Source organism: Phodopus roborovskii, unplaced genomic scaffold (assembly GCF_943737965.1).
Source record: "Phodopus roborovskii unplaced genomic scaffold, PHOROB, whole genome shotgun sequence".
In the NCBI taxonomy this organism is placed as follows: domain Eukaryota; kingdom Metazoa; phylum Chordata; class Mammalia; order Rodentia; family Cricetidae; genus Phodopus; species Phodopus roborovskii.
Genome location: NW_026126549.1, coordinates 8559697 through 8581474, shown reverse-complemented (window position 1 = coordinate 8581474; position 21778 = coordinate 8559697). Strand labels below are relative to the sequence as shown.

At 39.5% G+C, this 21778-nt stretch overlaps 1 protein-coding gene across 1 annotated transcript in view; it reads right to left on the bottom strand.

The window, feature by feature from the left end:
• Positions 1-21778, bottom strand: part of Commd10 (COMM domain containing 10) — a 103958-nt gene that overhangs the window by 62101 nt on the left and 20079 nt on the right. Inside the window, exon 5 of the mRNA XM_051200962.1 lies at positions 14081-14191. Coding sequence (XP_051056919.1) covers positions 14081-14191 — 111 coding nt within the window. The remainder of the gene's footprint in view (positions 1-14080; positions 14192-21778) is intronic.

Sequence of the window (21778 nt, the reverse complement as noted above, 5' to 3'; positions counted from 1 at the left end):
GGTTTTCAACCCAACATCTGACTCCTGAGTCTTTATTGGTAGATGGAACGGCATAGACTTAGTTTTAAAAACTACATTTATCAGCAACGACAGAGCCAGTGCAGGCAGGATGGGAAATCGGCTGTGGCCTGAGGACCAGGGCAGTGGGGCTACAGACGGCAATTAAAGTATCAATAGATACAGATGTAGTCCCTAAGCCAACAGAAAGATGTCAAGCATGTTCTTTGAAACATAGCTGTAATATTTCCCATTAACAATTGCAATCTAATTCTCCCCTCCTTAAGCTGGCCCCTTTCTTTACATTAACCAACAGAATGAAGTGAGAATAACTATGCCCATTCTTGCCTGTTCTTCAAGAGGCCTCTGCCCTTCTGAACAAGTCCAAACTAAGGCAGAAAGTGAAGAGAAACATGAAGCAGGGCACCCTTCTCCCTCTGAGCCAGCTCTTCCAAAGGGAACTACTGAGGCATGAGGAAGTAGTCCCCAGAGACCTGCTGACCCCAGCCATGCAAGCTACCCTGCCCACCAGACTAGTGGCCAGTTATGGTGGCTGAGGCTATAGACCTCTAAAGTGGAGTGGTTTCTTATCCAGCTGCAGCTAACACGATCTTGCCATACGTGAAAAAAATGTATGACTTTAGAACAGGAGTCTAGAGGATTTGAAAAATGATGATCAAACCATTAGCCAAGCTGGAAAAAGGTGGCACAACTGTTACTGGGTGCTAATGACAATAAAAGCAAGAGATTAAAAGTAACAACATAATTGGCAAAAGTATGCTGCCAGTGTAACTCAGAAGGTAAAATTTTATTTAGTAAAGAACCTGCACCCACCTGAGATCCTCCAGGTAAGAGTAGTGGGTTCCAGCTAGCTCTTTACATACAACAGAGTAAGGAAGATAAGCTAAAGCAATCCAACTCATGGTAAGGAAATAATGGAGGAAGTAGAGAAAGAAACAAAGACAGACAGACCTGGGCATGGGCTTTTGGCTTCATCCCCTGTGTCTCACACACACACACACACACACACACACACACACACACACACACACACAAAACCACTCTCTAAAGAGAGTGTGACCTGGAACTGTGGATCCAAGGACACATGGAGAATCTGTTGTTAATGCCTCTAAATAATTGTAGACGTACCTCCTAGAACCTGTTAAAGCAAAAGCCTTCTTCAGTCTTGGGAACTTGTCCCAAGGCAATCTGATACACACAAACTAAACCTAGACATAGGCATGTGCACCAAAACAATGCTAGGTATTTCTGGCAAAGCTGGATGGGATCAGATTAAGAGATGGTTCACAACATTTTAAGAGAGTTATACTGGCCAAAGTGATAACAATCTGACTAAAATAGACTGAAATTATTTAAAATTCAAACAGGTCTCTACATCAACTTTTTGTAGACTTGAAAATGTTGCCAGAATGAGGTTATTTTTCTAATACTGTCTTTAGAAGTAGCTACAGGTTTGATGGAAAAGGAAGAATGATCCAAAAGGGGGATAGTTCAGAGCTCTGGAGAATACATTCAATAGCAAACAAATGAACTGACATAACCTAAGTCTAACCCAAGATCACTCATTATCACTAAGCTTATAAATACCATACATTATCTCATAGTAACTATCCAGCGGGATTTCAAAATTGCTTTCAACCATAGTGACAAATCCCTCCTTTTCTTCTTGAAAAAGAAAGTCTATTGAGGTTAATCCTGTCCCTGTGGCATCACCAAACATTTAAGTATATGGAAACAAATCTCTTTAATTGCTACATCCCTAGACCAGGAGAAGCCCTGCTCCAGAGCAATGTTCAGGCTTCATGAAGACAATCCTGAGTTTTCAGTTGCTACTACAGCTGTGAGCACTGTTGGACTCTTGGAAGGATGGAGAAATAATATAAACATTTCCAGCTGTTATGGCTTGAAATGAGATGCCCTACCCCCCTAACACACACACACACACACACACACACACACACACACACACACACACACACACACACACACGCAAGAATTCTTCAAATTTGGCCTTCACTACATCAATAGACCAAACCCTCTTCACACCAGCTTTTACGTTGACCTAGCACCTATACCATCTTACACATTTCTCTTTTGTTTCACTAGGTCACAGAGGATGCCTACTTATCTGCATGATTTTGACAAACTATTCTTATCAAACAAAGCAGAATGCCTGAAGGTGATGCTTTCATGCAAGCGCATCAGCATTCTGGAGAACGCTTTTTAAAATTTCAAGAGAAAGAAACAAAAGGTGTTAAATATGTAAATAAATTTAATAGAGATCATTCACCAATACAGTAGAGTAACAGAACAGTAAATTTAACTATGATGTTAAGATATGCGTGCATGAATTCAATTATAAACTAAAACACAAACACTAGAAACTGTAGACAATTCTATTTACCAGGACTTGAGTAGGTGTAAACTCAAGAGTGGACATGAAATTAGAAAAAATATGACTCTTTACTGGTCAACCTGTGCCAAGGTCTCATGTGTTTCCAGGGTCTCAAGCATGCCAAAGGGGACCCTGTGTTAAAAGACACATGCGCACTCTTACAGGCAAAACTAAGGAAATAGCAAATGTCACAGCAGCAACAGTGTGGCTGTGATAGTTACCTAGGAGAACAGTCTCCTCTGAGTGAGGCAATCATCTTCTGCAGGTTGTAACAGCTCAGGAGACATGGATCCTGCATGCACTTTGCTGACCTATGCTGTAGCAAACCCAGTCTCTTCCGGTCCCCAGAATTCTCACTCCAGCACAGCAAGAACTCCATCATATAGGAAGTCCTACCAGTGTGAATGGCACAAGTCTCAACCCAGACCTTTCTCAGGGCCATGGTCTCACTCTGCAGTTGGCAAATGGAAATAAACCACCTGTCCTCAGGGGAGTTTCAAAGCTATCAAAGTGTTTATGAGGGAGACAGCGCCATAAAAAAATGTAAGAATAGGATTTATTGAACAAATCAGGTATTTTACTTAAGACAGTAAACAAAGTAATCACCATGGAAGCATAGGAGCTACTTTATTAAATCATAAATTATCTCCAGTCCTTCTGGGACTGAAAGGCCCAGTATAAGATCACACAGAACAACCGACGGCACATAGCAATGGGCGGACTGAGGCCAGGACTAAGGCACAGTCAGTCCGTTTCTGCACAGCCATTATCACCACCCTCAGCTGTTACCAGCCTCGGACATCCTGAAAGAAAGTAGTGACAGTGCCGAGAGGGGAGAGAAATACGAGGTAGCTCAGGTGCCTGCAAATGTGCAGAAACCATCCATTACTTAATCTGATGATTCCTCAGCGTCAATGGTCCCAGATTGCATTTACCAACCAAAGGCAACAGGCAGGCCTTGCTCTTTTCCTTCTTTCTCTGAAAACTACACTGGAACTCATCGCTGACCTACTTTATTTTACTTTCCCCCCTTTTACAAATGTTTTTAATATTTACATTATGTGTATATGAGTATGTGCATGTGAGTGCAGGTGCCCTTGGAGGCCAGAGGGGTCAGACTCTGCTGGAGCTGAAATTACAGACAATTGTGAGCACCCCTGACATGGGTACCAGGAACCGAGCCCAGATCTCAAGCAAGAGCAGTGTGTTATCTCAACCAGAGCATCCTCATCCCCACAGCCCCATGTGATCTCAACCAGAGCATCCTCATCCTCACAGCCCTATACTTCCCCTTCTTCACTGTCTTTGCTATCCTCACAGTCAGTCTTGGTGAAGTTTATTTCTTGACATAAGTTTTCTGACAACAAACGTCTACTTTTATTTACTACTTTCTTGGTGTTTTATGCTATCTCTAAAACACATAGGCTTCAGTAATATTTTATCCATAAAGAAATGCACACCCTAAAAGAAGCATAAATACACTGTGCTATGAAAACAGTCCTATTATTACATATCATTACCATACAGAACTAAAGAGCCTGAGTGGGTGGCTATGACGGAGCCTTGGCATAACTGGAAGCACAATATCCTCTGGCAAAGCTAAGAAATCTATAAATGTCCTATTCACCTGTCTGCAGCAAAAAAGGCTCAATAAGACTGTTCTAGGTACATGCTTACATTTTTTTCATATTTTCTTGTACTTTAGAATCAAAGGAGGTAAATCCACACAAAAGATTAAAAGTAGAAGGGAAAAAAACATGACATTTAAATGGTGATAAAAATGTAACCCCCATTCACATTAGGTAAAAGAATGTTTGGCTTTTACAATGAGACTATATTGGAACCTAGGAAAGTGAACAGCATTTACCCAAGTCTTCAAGACTCTGAAACAAAACATCAGGCAATGAGGGTCGTCTCAGTGAGGCTTCAGGCAAAAGAGAACAGGAAGGCCCCAACAGACTCCATATTTGAACAATTTGGCATGCTGGAAAAATATACTGTCCAAGGGGGAGAGCTACATTTTACACAAGCAAGTACCAGAGAAGGGTTACTCCTCACTGAATAGCTCAGATAGCTGGAGCCATGGGGAAAAATCTCTATAAGAGAGGTCGTACAATCAAAGATTTCAATTAGAGAGACCAGAAGCCCCTGCACTTTTTACATCCTGAAGACACAATGCCTCTCCTTTGTGCTGGCTGAGGCAGCAGCCACCCCAAGAATCATGGTGGGCAAGAAACTGGCCCACAATGACTTGGATATAGACCCAAACACACAGGTATGTAAGAGACGGAGTATATGCTGTGCTGCAGAGGGAAACGAAGGTGCATGCATTTGGGAACAACATGACCTCTAGGAAGAACAAACCAATAATCCATATAGTGTACACATAGAATTCATAGAGCTTGGAGAGAAACTGAAGGAAATCTACTCAATAAAATCACAGACAAAACTTTCCAAAACGACAGAAAGGTATGAGCCATACAAGTACAGGAGATACCTAGAACTCCATGTAGAAGCAAATGGCCAGACCCCACCCCCACCCCGCGATATACTGTAACTAAAAGGACAAGAGTATAGGAGATGGAAAGAAAACAGGGATGGAAAGAAGACGCACCAACTCATAAAGGCAAGTTTATCAAAACCACATCAAACCTTTCAGAAGAAAGCAGGAAAGGCAGAATCATGAAAGATAGAACAAAATGAAGCCCCACGAATAAATACTTGCTGATCAAAGTTACTACATTCAACTAAGTTATCCTTTAAAATGGTGAGGAAATAAAGATCTTCTGGATAAATTAAAGGAATACAGGAGAAATTTCTAAAGGAATCTTACCTATACAAATAGAAGAAGGGGTTCAATAAAGAACACATTTTGGGCTGGGCCATGCTCCCCTGGCTCTTCTCTGTCAGCCGCTCCATCTGGCCCATCTCCTTTCCTTCGGTACTCCCCACCTGACCATCAGAACTCTCTACCAGGAACCTCACAGCCACCACAACTGGCTAGCCTACTTGTACCACTCTCCTCACCATTCTGGTCTCCCCAGACTCTTTTTGGACCTGCTGCATCATACCAGCCTGAGACCCTCTTCCAGCCCACAGCATCCTCTTGGGACTCAGCTTCTTGGTGCAGACCCAGAGTCCACAGCCCCTCTAGTTCTTCTGCCACCCATTTCAGCCATTGCTTCCAACCTGTATCCATCCTCTGTGACTCCACAGAACCACCCTCTTCCAAGGACCCAATAGACACACTTGACTGGGATGGAGCCAGAATGGGCAGCAGCAACTGAAGAATGGAGCACTCACCAACGAAGACCAGACACCTCCAGTATCTTAACTCCAGATGCCTAGATTCCAGTGCAGAAACACAAACATAAACAGCTAAGACAACATGCTTCTTCCCGAAGCCAGCAACCTCATTTCAGTAGGCCCTGAGAAAGGCAATTTAGCTAAAGCATAAGACAAGGACTTCAAATCAGCAATTGTGGATATGCTCGAGCACCAAAAGGAGGAATAAATACTTCCATGAAAATGTAAACAGTTGAATGAAAATACTTCAAGACAAATAGAATCTCCCACCCTTCTCTCTCTCTCTCTCTCTCTCACACACACACACACACACACACACACACACACACACACACACACACACACACCACCACCACCACCACCAGCAATAACTACAACAACAATAAGCCCACCGAATTGATATGAAACTAGAAGTGAAAAACCCAGGAAGCCAAATAATAATAATAATAATAATAATAATAATAATAAAGAAAACCCTCAGAGGTAAGCTTCATCAATAGGTTACAATACAGAAGAGAGAATTTTAGGTCTTGAAGAACAGTAGAAGAAACAGGCAGTTCAAAGAAAATATTAAATCTAAAAAAACACCTGGGCACAAAACATCCGGGTAAACTGGGACACTGTGAAAAGACAAAAATCTAAGAATAATAGGCATATAGGAAGGAGAGAAACCCAAGTAAAAGAACAAAGTATTTTTAATAAAACCTCCCCAAACCAAAGTTGTGCATCAAGGTACAAGAGGCATACAGAACATCAATAGACAGGCTCATGTAAGAAGTGCTCTAGGACACAGTGAATTGAAACAGTTAATGTAGAGAATAAATAAAAGTTATTAAAAGCTGAATGCAGGAAAACAGTAACAGACATGGTAATGTGGGCAAGAGAAAGCCCATGAGGTCTCAACCCTAACAAAGGCAACTAAGGGATACAGAGAGTGGAGAAATACTCTTCCCCAGAAAGAGTACACCAATTGGTTATTCAATACCAACCGGTCATTCCTGAAAACATATATGTACAAGTAACATTATACAGATTGAGAAGATTGCATTTAGAAAGATGCATGTATATTATGTAACAACAATTAATTTTAAAAGATGACAAAAACTTGAAAGCAAGGAGGGGTATTTGGTAGAGTTTGGAGGGATGAAAAGAAAGGGGGAAATGAAATAATTACATTATAATTTCAAAATATGTACAAATATTTGAAATTGCAAGGGGAAAAGACCAAGTCACATATAAAGGCAGGCCCATTAGAATAACATAGGACTTTTCAGTGGAGACTCTGAAAGACAGAAGAGCATGGACTGACATTCTACAATCTATGAAACAATCTTTATACACTGTAATATTCATTGCTCTCATTAATAAAAGGCTGATTGGCTGATAGATAGGCAGGATTTTCAGGGCACAGAGAATGCTGGGAAGAAGAGAGTAGAACCAGAGGAGTCACCAGCCAGATGAAGAGGAAGCAGGACTTGCAGGGCAGGAGAGGTAAAAGCACAAGCCTTGGAGTAGCAATACATTAATAGAAATTGGTTAATTTAAGTTGTAAGAGCAAGTTAGTAATAAGCCTGAGCTATCTCCAAGTATTAAGGTTATTTGGGAAGCAGCTACTGACTATACTACAAGTTTTAACAAACTACACATGCCAGGCCAGAGGACTATACCCAGAAAAACTATCAAACACAATCAACAGAAAAGAAAAACATTTCAAAATAGAAATAACTCCAAACAATTTCAATTTACCAATCCAGCTCTACAGAAGGAACTAGAGGGAAAACTTCAGTCTGAAGAGAAGGTTAACTATACCAAGTACACCCACACGGACACAAGAAACAAATAATCAAGAAAACAATTAATTGAAAGGGAAGGAGCATACCACAACAGGAATAAAAAAAATACTGCTTATTAATAACTCATCAATATTAGTATTCTATATTCTCTAATAAAAAGACAGACTAATAAACTGGATTATAAGGCAGAATCCACCATTCTGCTACATCCAAGAAACACATCTCATTATTATCAAAGGTAGATATATCACTTTAGGGTAAAAGAATGGAAAAAGGTATTCCAAGCAACTAGATCCATAAGCAAGCAGGTATAGTAATATTTTAATATCTGATAAAATAGACTTCAATCCAAAACTAGTCAGAAGACATATAGGAGGACATACTTATTCCTCAGAAAAACAAAACACAACACAACAACAACAACAAAAAACACCCACCAAGATGATATTACAATTCTAAACATAAATGCACCAAGCATAATAAGTTCATAAAAGAAACCCTACTATAGTTAAAGTCACATATGGACCCTTACATTGTGATAGTGGTGTTGACTTCAATACTCTACTCTTGCCAACAGGTCATCCAGACAAAAACTAAGCAGAGAAATGCTGGAGTTAAATGAAATTATAAATCAAATGGTGCTAATAGGCAAGAAAACTGAAATAATGCCCTGTATCCTATCTGACCACCATAGATTAAAGCTCGATATCAACACCAACAGGAACAGCAGAAAGTATACTAACTTGTGGAAACTGAACAACTCACTGCTGAATGAAAATTGGGTGAAGACAGAAATTAAGAAGGAAATTTAAAACTCTTTTGAAACTGAGTGAAAATGAAAGCACAACCTACCCAAACCTATAGGACACAATGATGGCAATTGTAAGAGGCATGATAGTCCCTACATCTAAAAAACGGAGAGATGTCATATTAATCACTTAACAACACATCTCAAAGCTCTAAAACAATAAACAACACCCAAAAAGAGTAGATGGGACAAAATAACCAAACTCAGGGATCAAGTCAATGAAACAGAAACAAAAACAGCAAAACAAAAATCAGTGAAATGAACAGTTGGTTCTTTGAGAAAATCAGCAAGATTAACAACCCTTTAGGCAAATGAACCAAAAGACACAGAGAGAAGATCCAAATAAGGATGCCACGGGGAAACATAAATGGACATCTAAGAAATTCAGAGAATCATAACAACATGCTTTAAAAAATCTGTATTCCACCAAACTGGGAAACCTAAAAGAAATGGATTAATTTCTCAATATATATGATCTACCAAAGCTAAATCAAGATAAAACGAACAATTTGAAAAGAGCCATAAGCCCTGATGCAATTGAGGCAGTAATTAAAAATCTCCCAACCAAGAAAAGCCCAGACCAGATGGATTTAGTGCAGAATTCTATTAGCTACTCAGAGAAGAATTAACACCAATACTCTTCAAATTGTTCTACAAAATAAAACTGAAGGAACCTTTCCTAATTCTTTTTATGAACCCACTATTACCCTGATAACAAAGCCACATAAAGATCTAATGAAAGAAGAAAATTATAGACCAATATTCCTTATGAACACAGATGCAAACATTTTCAATAAAATATTTGCAAGCCAAACCCAAGAACACATCAAAATATTTATCTACCATGATCATGTTGGTTTCATCTCCAGAGATGCAGGAAAGGATCAAAAGCACACTGACACTTCACTGAGAAAACATATTTTTAGATTCTTTCACTGCACAAACAAAAAGATATCCGTGGGGGATAAAATCCTCCCTATTTTGCTCAACTACAGTAATAACTTATTTCCTACATTTATGTTAACATAGTAGATAGTACAACTTAAATATATATAATAAAAAAGCATCCAGCAGGTATTAAAAGAAATGAATTCTTTTCCACAGCTACACTGTATGTACCCCAATCACACAGATCATCTTGACTGCATTATCAAGAACAAGAAAGTATCCTTTAATGTGGCTTATGCTAATAAAGGCATGCTACAGGATACCTTAAAATACATTTAGGAAATTCTGATCTATATTTGAGAACATCTTAGAAAAATCTGTAGGTATATCTAATTCAATCTATACAACACAACCCTTAAGGGAATCAAAATATTTTAAATTGTCATAACAAGAGATCAAAATTTGACTAGCACATATTTTTTGTTCTTACTGAGACATCTATCTTAAATAAATCAGAATATATGTTTCCTCTTTAAGTAACAGAGTCTGCTTTAAAGGCATCATGCAATGACATAATCCTTATACCAAGATTTGCTTCTTAAAAAAGGAGGTTCTATTGAAATATCATCCATATATATACATACATTTGTTATGCAGAAGAGTATCTCTTAATGACAAAGCATCCGCTGTCCTAACTGAATTCTATAAAAGGAAAGGAAATGGGAAGCAAAATCTACATAATATTAAGAAGAAAAATAACAATAAAACAGTGAATTTAAAATATGTGTACATATTACAGAATGGACCACATCAGTAAAAAAGGAAAATAATCCAGTACCCACCAACAAACATTGCAGTGAAATGGCCTGGCTTCAAATGCTACATGTACACGTTACTAGCTTTATGACCTTGAAGCTGAACTAACCTCTCTGAATTTCCCTTTCTCCACCTATCAAAGAATAACATTCATGACTAGAAGAGAGGCTTTAAACACCAAAGCCTGACAATATCTAGTGTCTAGTACAGAGCAAACACATAAAAGTGGTGGTGGTGGTGGGGGGGGGGCAGCTTGGTAGTAGAACACATGCCTAGCATGTAAAGGCCCTGAGATCTATTCCCAGTGTAGGTAGAAAAAGCTACAAACAGTAAGAGAGTAAAGCTTGTTTTCTCCCTCTGAACAGAACATACCAATCAGTTGGCAACAGGAAGATCTATATGTGCTAAAAATTATAATTACTTACCCATAAATATCTTCTGCACCCTAAAGTCCAGTTTAACATTAAGAGAAATTAAAGTTTGCTATGAAAGTAATTTCATCTTGGTTGTAGATAAAGAATAAAACACAATTTTAATTTCTACATTAATAAAATAGGATTCTGTTGAGTAACAAACTGGTAAGGAAATTAAATGTATATTTTAAGTATTTTGTTGTTTTTAGTATAATCAAAGTATTGATGATATTCAAAATTACCTACACTTGTTAGAAAACAACATTGTATTCTTCAGAATTTATTTTTTTAATTCAACAGACTATAATTAGCCTGGAAGTAGTTTAAACTATTACCCAATAGAGCCATTCATTTATCTTGGGGATTATTTTACTCCATTTTCTTGTAAAGAAATAAATGTAAGTGGCAGAATGAAACAAAAAAGTCAGCAGTGCAGAAAGCTTTTTAATAAATTACATTTTGGCAAATGATCACAGACAAATTAACAAAAGCTGACTCATGCTGATCTCATTTATTTGTTCTATACATATCTGATTAATCGGCATTAATTCTGTTGATGGAAACAGGAGAACTCTATTGTTATATACAGATTAGAAATGTAAACACTTAGCATTTCCCACAACTACTTTGAATGTTATGTTAAATAACATTGTGAATGCCAGAAATGGTTAGGCAGGCAAAGCGCACTACTGCCCCCTAATGAAATAAACCAAACCAAACCATAACAAAACAAGAACACTTTATTCTAAAGTATCTGCAAACCTGAAAACCATCTTACTTTGCAGAATGCAGACGACAGATACAAAGGGCACTGGCTGAAAATAACTAGACTATAGATCTGTCCAAAAGCTACAATCATCCATTTTTCATGATAAAATTAGTAGCAAAACAGGAAAGCCTTGAGACAGAAATATTCTTAGGGCAAAGATAAAACAGCCAAACAATGTTATCTAGAGTGAAAGCAAATGAAAACTCCATCACAAGCTACACATTCATGGGCATGCTGTAAGCGACACCAGGAAAAGCAGCTCCTTATAAACCACACTCTTTGCTACACTACACTGTGAACGCTGTCCACATATTCTCTCATTTACATCGACTCTAATCCTCTCAGGATCTCAGTGCATGTATATTTTCAGAGTAACTGTTATGAAATACATATTTAAAAGAATTCCTACCTACAGCTTACTATTTTACATAAATGATTTTACAATCTGATATTTTGTACTTTGTGGTACTTTCCATTATAACCCAAGTAGTTCTAACTTCTAGTATTTCAGTAGTAGTTCTTCCCTCAGCAAATGTGGTTTCACAACTTGCTCCATGCATGCATGGCCTTGCTCTTCCACTACAGACTCTCAACCATCCCTGAATTCTGCTCTCCGGACACAGGAAACCGAGAGGGAGCACAATACAGTTTGTGGTATTTAATAACAGAAATGACATAAACAGTAACATCCAATAGCCACAGGAAGAAAAAATAAAAAGAATAAATCATGATAACAGGAGAACGTAAACAAAAAACTTCAACTCAAGGCAGAACTCAGCAGTTTGCTGAGGAGACGATATGTTGTCAACTGTTTCTTGAGGCACAGAATCTCTTGGACCCAGCATGTTCCTGCCCAGCTTGACAGTGGTTTTATATTTCATTATATGTCCAGTATCTAGGAAATATTAACTGGGTCAAGTCCATGCGGCGCCATAGGAGGGGGCAATATAAAGAAATTGTCAAATCTGCACACAGGCTAAAGAGCTCACAGTGGGTGCTTCTCGCCTTGCTCTTCTACTGGGAAAGACAGTGGTTGTCTAGTTCTGTATGATACAGGGCTAAATAATGCTGGTTTGTAATAAAATCCAATCAAAATTTCAAAAGAGCAACAAATGGACAATGTAAACACTTAAACCCATAGAACAAATGATCTAGATTTCACATCTGCATTGACTTCCTGGAGAGCAACATGAATTTTAGAAAAGACTGTCTTGCTAGAAGCATTGTTCCTTCATTCCCACTGCCTCACGACAAAATGGACACACAGGCATAAAAGCATGGTTTTATGCCTGTGTGATAGTGCTGGGGATCCCAAAGCGAAGCACCACGACATCCCCGGTGCTTAAGGCATAGCTAATATTTGGTACAAAAAAATAACGTTCCCTAGCTCACATAGTGCTGTAGCTCTGTAGCTACCTGGAGTTTACACACAGCAGTCATAAGGGATCAAACAGAGGCAGCACAGAGCTACTTAAATATGCCACTGTTCAGTCACGGTGAGCCCCAGCCTACTCCAGTGCCTTCCAGACCATTCTCCTGAACCTAAAGGAATGCCTTCCTTGGTTCAGAGAGGGAAAGGAACTTCCCAGGCTGTCCTTTTGCTCTTATGCCCAGGAAGCATAAGTATTAGAAGTATATCAAGAAAATGAGAGAGATGACATATGATACAAAAAAGAAAATGACAATAACTACATTAGCAAATAAACTTAGTAAGAACTTTGGCCTGAAGCAAATGGAATGACTGATTGATTTTAGTTCCCCACACTGTATTGATGATGGTGACGATAACAGCCAGTATTTATACACAGTAGGCATGTAATTTTCACAGAAAACCTGCAAGGTACACACTATATGCTACAGAAAAAGTCTTACAAAGATTAGGTACCACACCACAATTATGTAACTACTAAGCTGCAGCACAAACAATAATATAAGTCTCAATTTCACACTTGACTAGTGAGTTTGTATTATTTTCCAATGGAAAATGTGTAATATTTGGAACACTGTATTAAACTAATACATTATATATAAGACAAATCATACTAATACTTTGTGGTTATATATCCTGGACTAGCCAGTGGTCCAATTCTTCAAAGAGACACAAATGCCTATGAATTAATAATAATTGTAAACACACTATCAGAATACATCCTATTCCATTATGAACACAGCACATTTACCCACTGTAACCTGTCCATCTTTAGCTCTCCCACAGCAACCCATGGCCAGCTCTATTCAAACATCTCAAAATAATACAAAGTCTCATCTACTGAGATAGGGATCTACTCTCCTTTTCTATCTTAAAGGGGTAATTACAGTATAAAATATGATAGTTCTCATTATATCTGAAACGTATATCTCCAGTGCCATAGTAGGGAACATCCCATAGTACTTCTTTCACCTTTGGTAAATATGTTCAGGTTGTTCCAAAATTGGTATTAAAGGAGGAGCTGCCATATGACATAAACAAATGCAAAAATCTATCTTGCAAGAGTTAGGATTTAAACACATAACACACTATTCCCCAAAATGTAATTCACATTATCTGACTGGCCCAGGCATTGGCTGGACAACAGCAAACGTCCCTTTCCATTTATGCATGCAGTTTACAGTTTAAAACACACACATACATACATACACACACACACACACACACACACACACACGCATCAAAAACAGTAATTTCAAAGGAACTCCATTAAATTTTTACTTCTCACAAATTAAAAGACATTATAGAATGGTCTATAAGGGAAGCACATTGCAAGATAAGCTGTTGTCGCTGATTTACACGTGGATTTCAAGGCCAGACTCCGCTATCATGATGCAAGCCCTACCAAACAAACTACTGCCCTTCACCAGGGCGCGGTCTCTCACCTTGGAGTCTTCCTGGCTCACTCCCAGTTGCAGCACTGCCTGAGGAGTCTGCAGCTTTGCTTGCGCCGAGTGAGCCATTTGCAGGTTAAGCTGCCATCCCACCGTCTCAAGCTACAAAAGACAAGTGAGGATTGGGTTCAGATGGTACAGAAGAAAAGAGTCAACTTTAAGCACATTTCTACTCGAAGGAATCAACACAAATAGCCTAGACTCAATGGAAAGTTAATTTCAGGCTCCTTTAACCTGAAATCTCTGTACATTTTCCCTCTAGACTCCGTAGATCAGCCTCTTGTTGTACCTGTCAAGTCCAACAGTAAAAGTAGTCTGAACACACTACTGTAAAAAACAGAAATGCTAATGTGACCCAGTTGTTTCTCACACCCATCATGTAGCCCAGGTTGGCCTTTGTGCCTCATCTGCCTGCTGCACCTCCCAAGTACTGCAATCACTAACATACACTACCATACCCAGATGTTTTTTTTATAGCCTTACTGTTATTCTAAAATAGCACTTTAAAAATTCACACTTTAAAAAAATACAAACCAGTTCATAAATAGCACGTTTTAGCGAAAATCCTTTACTGACTTCCTACTGTCATTAAAAACTCTTTGTGTTAGATGGAACACAAATCAGGCTTTCTTTTCCTCATCTCCTACTTCCTTCTTTTCTTTTCTGTTTAGAAGGAAATTAAAATATCCAGACACAAGGTCTTCACCATGAGGCACAGTCAGTAAACAGACAACCAGGCAAGAAACAGCTGCTGTACCAGCTAGCCTGTGGTACCAGAGAGGTCATTATACTTTCCAAAGTACATTAACTGACTATGGCGCCCAATTATGGTGGAAACTAATTGTTTCCTTTGAATTTACTACCACAGAGTACCAGTTAGTCAGGTAGGACAAAATTAGGAGAGAAAGACTTCGGCGTTTAGGTTCCCTTTGAAACATCACACAGCAGAAACAGCTTCATGAGACTCAGCAGAGTGATCATGTGGTTTTTAGATTCAGTTCCCTATAAGTCTCAGGCTCCAAGCTTTGTGAAGTGCAGCGGTTACAGGCCTCTGACAGCACAGCCTTCAAGATGGTTTAGCCAAACTACCTTTGCTTCCCAGGGTCTGAAGGCCAGCCTCACGTTGCTTGCTGGACCAGAATAGTAATCACTTAACTGGAAAGAGTATTGAACAGACACAGCAGTGACTCGAGGCCAAGCTGGAAAGAGCGCAATGAAAGTATCATCAGCATGGGAGACGGTATGATGAGAAGGCGGAGACACTTCTGTTTCTCCCTGGTCCTTCACAGATACAGAAGGCAACATAACCCATAGTCCTTAACAAGTAAGAAGTCTCTTCAAAGGTGAGGGTTAAGGAACCTTAACATGCTGATTACCAACACTGATGGGAAGATTCCCTAGAATGGTGTCCAATATGAGCCTGCCTCTGTTTCCAACAGTCACAAGAACAGACCTCCAAACACATCAACACACCTCAGGAAAAGCACCTTCATGGTGTTCATATGGACCTGTGAGTACTTCTTGCCTTTATTGTCTGACCCCATCCATGCCATAGATTAATGAATGCCTGGTTGCTGCCTACCATTGGTGTGAAACAACCAGACAGAGCCCTGAGCTTGAACACCCAGCTTTGGTTCACATGTAAGCCATTGCTCCCTCACCCCTGACTAAGGTGGTCTTAAGATCTCCATTCCCTCATACAAAACAGAAGTCCATCTACCTGAACCATCTGCTTATCCACCTCCTTAATAGGTACAAAAACAGGAAATCTGCATTATAGTGTTTGTGACATTTTAAGGCATTATAAATATAAGGCGTTATAGTCACCTGACTTTTCCGTATCTCTCATGCAGTTTTCAGTACAGACTGTCATGACTCAGCTCTTCACAAACTGCCAAAAATTGTCTCCAACTGGGTCCCTACCTTCACTCTTATCTCGATTTCATTTTCCTTCTTCAAAGACTCAGTAACATCATAAAAAGCAATTCCAAAACTTTAAGTCCTAAGTCTGGTATATAATTTCATCAAATTTAAGAACTAACTACATTTCCAAGTATGTGTTGTAACATACCTTAGTGAGTTTCTATAACCCCTCCATAATGAGTCACACGTGACTCCTAGAGTACACTAGGAGTTGCACATCTGTTCTTTGGCGCCTACGTGACTTCTATGGTTTTCTCCTTCCCCTCCCTCTGTAGTTGGGCACCCTGCTTCTCAGGGCACAGTTTCCTTTTCTATTGATGTTTAGATGACAATACTGTAATACCTGACTGTATCTCTTCTCAGGGTCAACTGTAAATTCCATCATGATGAAGCAAGAATCAATCATCTTCATATTCCTATAACCTGCAATAGCCCTGATAGGGATTCTTCTCAAATAAATGATAGATCATAGTGGTGTGTGTGTGTGTGTGTGTGTGTGTGTGTGTGTGTGTGTTTGCAAGAAGGAGTATTCACACAAAAATCTAGTTATATTTCCAACTAGATACAGCTTTTTAAGAAGACAGAATTATAACTTAAGAGCCAGCATTTGCTTGATCCAGTTGGCGTCTCTCCCCACCTCACCCCACACCCACAGAGAGAGAGAGAGGGTTACATTTGCTATCTATAGACCAAAGCATGCCCAACAGATACTATTCTATAAAGAACAAGCATCACCCTGTATCTGCCATTTGGTTTAGTCAAGAATGCGAACTGCGGGCTTTTCGAGTTGACCTTAATTAAGGAAGTGACTTCTCTAAGCTTCCACTTACAATGGGGGAATCATACCACGTGAGCAGCCTGGGAAGAGTTAAATGCCGTGCCATCGCCTTAGTGCCATTTCCTAACTTTCCACATCTGTGCTGCTTCCAACATGTCTGCCTGTCCATAAGCATTCGCACCTATGCATTCAATCACACCACAGCTATTATGATTCTGAAAAATATAACTTAAAATTTAAATCATTAATATGAGAAACTATTATGCATTTTGCCTTGAAGTTTAAATACAATTTTTTGAACTGATATGTTTGTTATATGCTTATTATGCATACTTATTTTGGAAAATTGTTGAAAAGAAATGAGTCATTTGAGAAAAAGGTTAAAACTTTATTTCTAAAAGTTACTAATTGAGGATTGACCACTTGGTAACTGAAAGGTTTAGAATATTATCTTTTAACAATGTGCCCACATTTATAATTACATCCAATTTTAGAAGCTTCTCCATCACCCTCTCCCAAAGTAAAAAAAAAAACGATTACAGAAACTGTGGCCTTGACTAGAGTCAGAACACCATCCAAGAATGGAGTCATGGGAGGGAAAGTCTGAGTACTTGTGAGAAAACTCCAAGAAAACCTGTGACCTCCGTTTCTTAACATACACAGATTGCTCTTAAAATGCACTTTCACGCCCTTCCCAGGTAAAGGGGATAGCAGTGAGTTTGCTGTAGATGAGCATTACAACTGGCTGTTGTCATTTGTCATGCCTCTATGGGAAAATAAACTTTTGCACATGCAGCTTGTCCTTGCGATTATATACTCAGATAACCTTTCTTAACCCAAAGAGTATAAACTGTCTGATGCTCTGAAAACAGTGGGCTACTGCATGAGACCTCAGTCCACCTCATTTTTAGGTCCCATTCTCCCAGGTCCCACCACCATCCTGGAGCAGTAAACAGGCCAGCGCTGAGAATGACTGATTAAACTGATGCCTGCAAGTCAGACAGGCAGAGCCCAAAACCCATGAACTACATATATTATTTAGTTCATGGGCAACAGAAGACATTCTAGCTGTCTCTATTCACTGACTTAAGTGAGAGCCATCAGTGATGTCACAGGAAGCGGAGAATGGGTTAGGGATGCAATTCAGGTGGTAGAGTGCTAGCCTGACCAGCACAAGGCCCTGGGTTCCCCAGCAAGTCCTCAACCTGCTATGGCATCCTGGAATCCCAGTGCCCAGGAGTAGAAGCAGGAGGCCCAAAGGTTCAAGGACATCCCTGACTACCCAATGAGAGTGTGACACCAGCCTGGGCTAAAGATCCTGTCTCAAAAAGAAAACGTAGATCTGAGTAGTACATAGTGGTCAACATAAATGTCAAAGTTCTCCCATTGCTTTCATGTTACAAAGAGGGGGGAAAGCTGGCTGTGGAAAGCTTTCACTATCTAACCCGAGAGGTCAAAATTAACATGACCCCAAACGAGGAAACTGTTGTCAAGAGCTTAAAGATTATGCACTGTGATGGCTGCAAGATCCACAGCCAAAATTAGATCATGAAGAAACTATAGAAAATTATAAATTAAAGACTATCCAACAAAGATAAATTGTATGTATATATCAAAAACATAAATGTATAAGGAATAACTCCTTAAATTGCTTGGAAGATGTTATTTGCAGGGTCTAAAACAAGCACTGGCAATACAAATATGAACAAGAGATGTTCTCTCTGCCAAGGTAAAAGTCGTATAGTACACTAATTAGTCCTCTGAGACCCATAACGAGAAGTGAATATTGCTGTCATCAATATTTTAATTACAGGGAACACAACAAAATTTAGTGTACAGTTCTGCCTTAAGTTAGCTAAGCTTTATTACCTCTGTTCAAAACAAAACTCTGTCCTGTGTACACTCTACATTTGTTCATTAAAATACTCAGGAATTTTGCTGCCCTGTTCATATTCAAATTTAAAACATAGGGTCTATATTAATTTGTTCCCTATGCTGTGGTAAAGACAAAGCAACTTGGGGAGGAAAGGGTTTATTTCAGCTTACAATTAATGGTCCATCATCTAGGAAGTCAGGGCAAGAACTCGAGATAGGAACATGGAGGCAGGAGCTAAAGCAGAGGCCATGGAGGGGTGCTGCATACTGGCTTGCTCCTCGTGGTTTCTTCAGCCTGCTTTCTCATACAACCTAGAAGCACCGGCCCAGGATTAAGACCACATGAATCATTAATCAAGAAAATGGCCCCAAGATTTGCTTCCAGACTAATCTGACGGAGGCATTTTCTCAGCTGAGGTTCCTCTTCCTTGATAACTCTATTTTGTGTCAAGTTGACAAAAACCTATCCCACACAGGGTATTTGTATTTTCATGTTATGGGTTTAAATGTCAGTAAAATAATGTTAAACACAAGAAGAATAAACCAACAATATTTTAAATGTGTCTTAAACTCATTCCAGAACTGTAAAAACATTACCTCCTAACAAACATTGCTTCTTACTTGGTAATGTTACTAATTAGTTGATAAATGACTTTCTTCTCTCTCCTATGTTCAATAAAATATTAACTTATATTTACTCTATAAAACACAGTTCAGAACATGGTCCAAATGAACAAAACTGGCTATAGTATTAACCCTATAAAACTAAAAACTAATAAACATGGTTGGATGTGAGCCTAGCCTTTAACAGCTGAGCCATCTCTCCTACCATAAATGCCCTTCCCTGATAATGAGATCAACGACTAACTTATCCACCATCATGGAGCCCTCATCTATTAGCTGATGGAAACAGAAGCAAACAGCCACAACTAAACACTGAGCCGAACTGGAATCCAGATGCAGAGAGGAAGGACAAGACCAGGCTACAGAAATACACAGAGACAGCTGACCTGAACAAGGAGGGGCTAATGGACCCCCAGACTGATAGCTGGGAAACCAGCATTGGACCAACTTAGACCCCCTGAATGTGGGTCTCAGTTAGAAGGCCTGAGCAGTCTAAGGGACCTCAGACAGTGGAACCAGGATGTACTCCTGTGTCTTTGGGAGCACATTAGTATAGAGACAGGAAAGAAGTCCTAGTCCCTACTCCAAATGACTTGACAGAGTTAGATGACCCCTCCTGGAGAGTATCACCCTACATGTGGAGTGGAGGGGGAGGGAAGGGTGGTCGGGGGGGCATGAGAAAGTGGGAGAGAGGGAAAGAGGGAGGGAGGAACGGAGGGAGAGGGAAATGGGATCGATATGTAAAATAAAAGTAAAAAAATAAATTAATATAAAAAAAAACATGGTTGGAGAGATGGCTCAGTCAGTAAATCACCTGTCACACAAGCATGATAGTCAGATCCTCAGCACCCAGATAAAAGACAGGACATGAGCAGAGACAGGAAGAGCCCTGGCACTCACTGGCCAGCCAGGCTAACTACCAATGAGCTATGATGAAAGACCTGATCTCAAAACAGAAGGTAAAGAGTAGTAAGGAAAGACACCTGATACCAGCTTCTGGCCTCTACACTCTTTCCTTTCTCACTCGCTCTCGTTCTCTCTCTCACGCTCTCTCTCTCTGGTAAACAATAGTTAGCAGATAAATTTTAACTAGTAGCTCTCCAAAATTAACAGCATTAAAAGTTTTTGAGACAGGCGTCGGTGGTGCACGCCTTTAATCCCAGCACTCGGGAGGCAGAGGCAGGAGGATCTCTGAGTTCAAGGCCAGCCTGGTCTACAGAGCAAGTTCCAAGAAAGCTTCCAAAGCAACATAGAGGAACCTTATCTTGAAAAAAACAGAAAAAAAAAAAAAGGAAAAAAAAAAGATTTTGAATGGGAGAAAAGAGATACCACACAGCTAGCATGCAAAAAAGAAAAAAGGAGAGAGAAAAAAAGGCTGCACGGGCTATATTAATATCAGACAGTGCAAACTTCAAGTCAAAGGAATCACTTCAAAGTCATTTACTAAAAAGGCATGGTAATAGGAAGCAAACACTGACATAATCATGAAAGAAAGCAAAGCCTTCACGCGGATCGAGGGGCTGTCTGGGTTTCCTGATACTTTTCTCAGTGAGGGAAAGATGAAGATAAAAGGCAGGAATTGTGCTTTTCCTGAACTCAGGATTAAAAGAAATATCCATTATTTTCTTCAACACTAGTACTAGATGGAAAGAGAAATTGCTCAAAAAAAAGGAAAAGGTACATAGTTTGAACATTCCTGATACAGAAATCCAAACACCAAAAATGGTTCAAACTCTGGTAATTTTTCTTTAATAATGTGCCACACAAGAGCTTGGAATTTGGGGCATTTCAAATTACACATTTCACCCTGTAAAGTGGCAAATAGCCCCAAATATGAAGAACATGAAGTCTGGAAGACTTGTAGTCAGGAGCATTTTAGATGAGGCACACCTGAGCTGTATTGACAAGTATGGAGATTTTTCAGAGGATACTGGGCAAAGACAGTGCCACAAAGACTTAAGACAGCACAGGGTGTCTCTTTAGGTATGTTTGGGGCAAATCACAGGAGCTGCGGTTTTCAGGTGACATCTTCAGAAACGGAGGCAAATATCATATACCAACCATACTCCTGGAGTGCAGGTGTGAGCTCTTCATTCCTCTTAGGAAGAGGGCTTTTTTTCTGGTCTGTGTGGGCAGCCTCAGCATTTATGTATGCTGACATAGTTTTCAACCAATCAGATCTGTATTCCAAGTCCAAGGGCCATTCTTCTGATGTCCCTGCTACTGGGCAAATCAGCTAAACCCAAGCATCAGTTTCTTCATTTTGGGTTAAAGTTGAGGAAATCTGATTTAACTGCTGGACTGAGCTTTTGTGGGAAATAAGATATGTGTAAAACTATTGGCAACACATCTGCCAAAGAGGATGTTAAAAATAGTTACTATAAAATAGATGCTACTGTAAAGTAGAAAAAGACACTGCTCTCAACCACCCCCCAAAATCAGGTCAAGATCACTGTCAGTTATCTTTACCATAACTCCCTTAGTCTCTT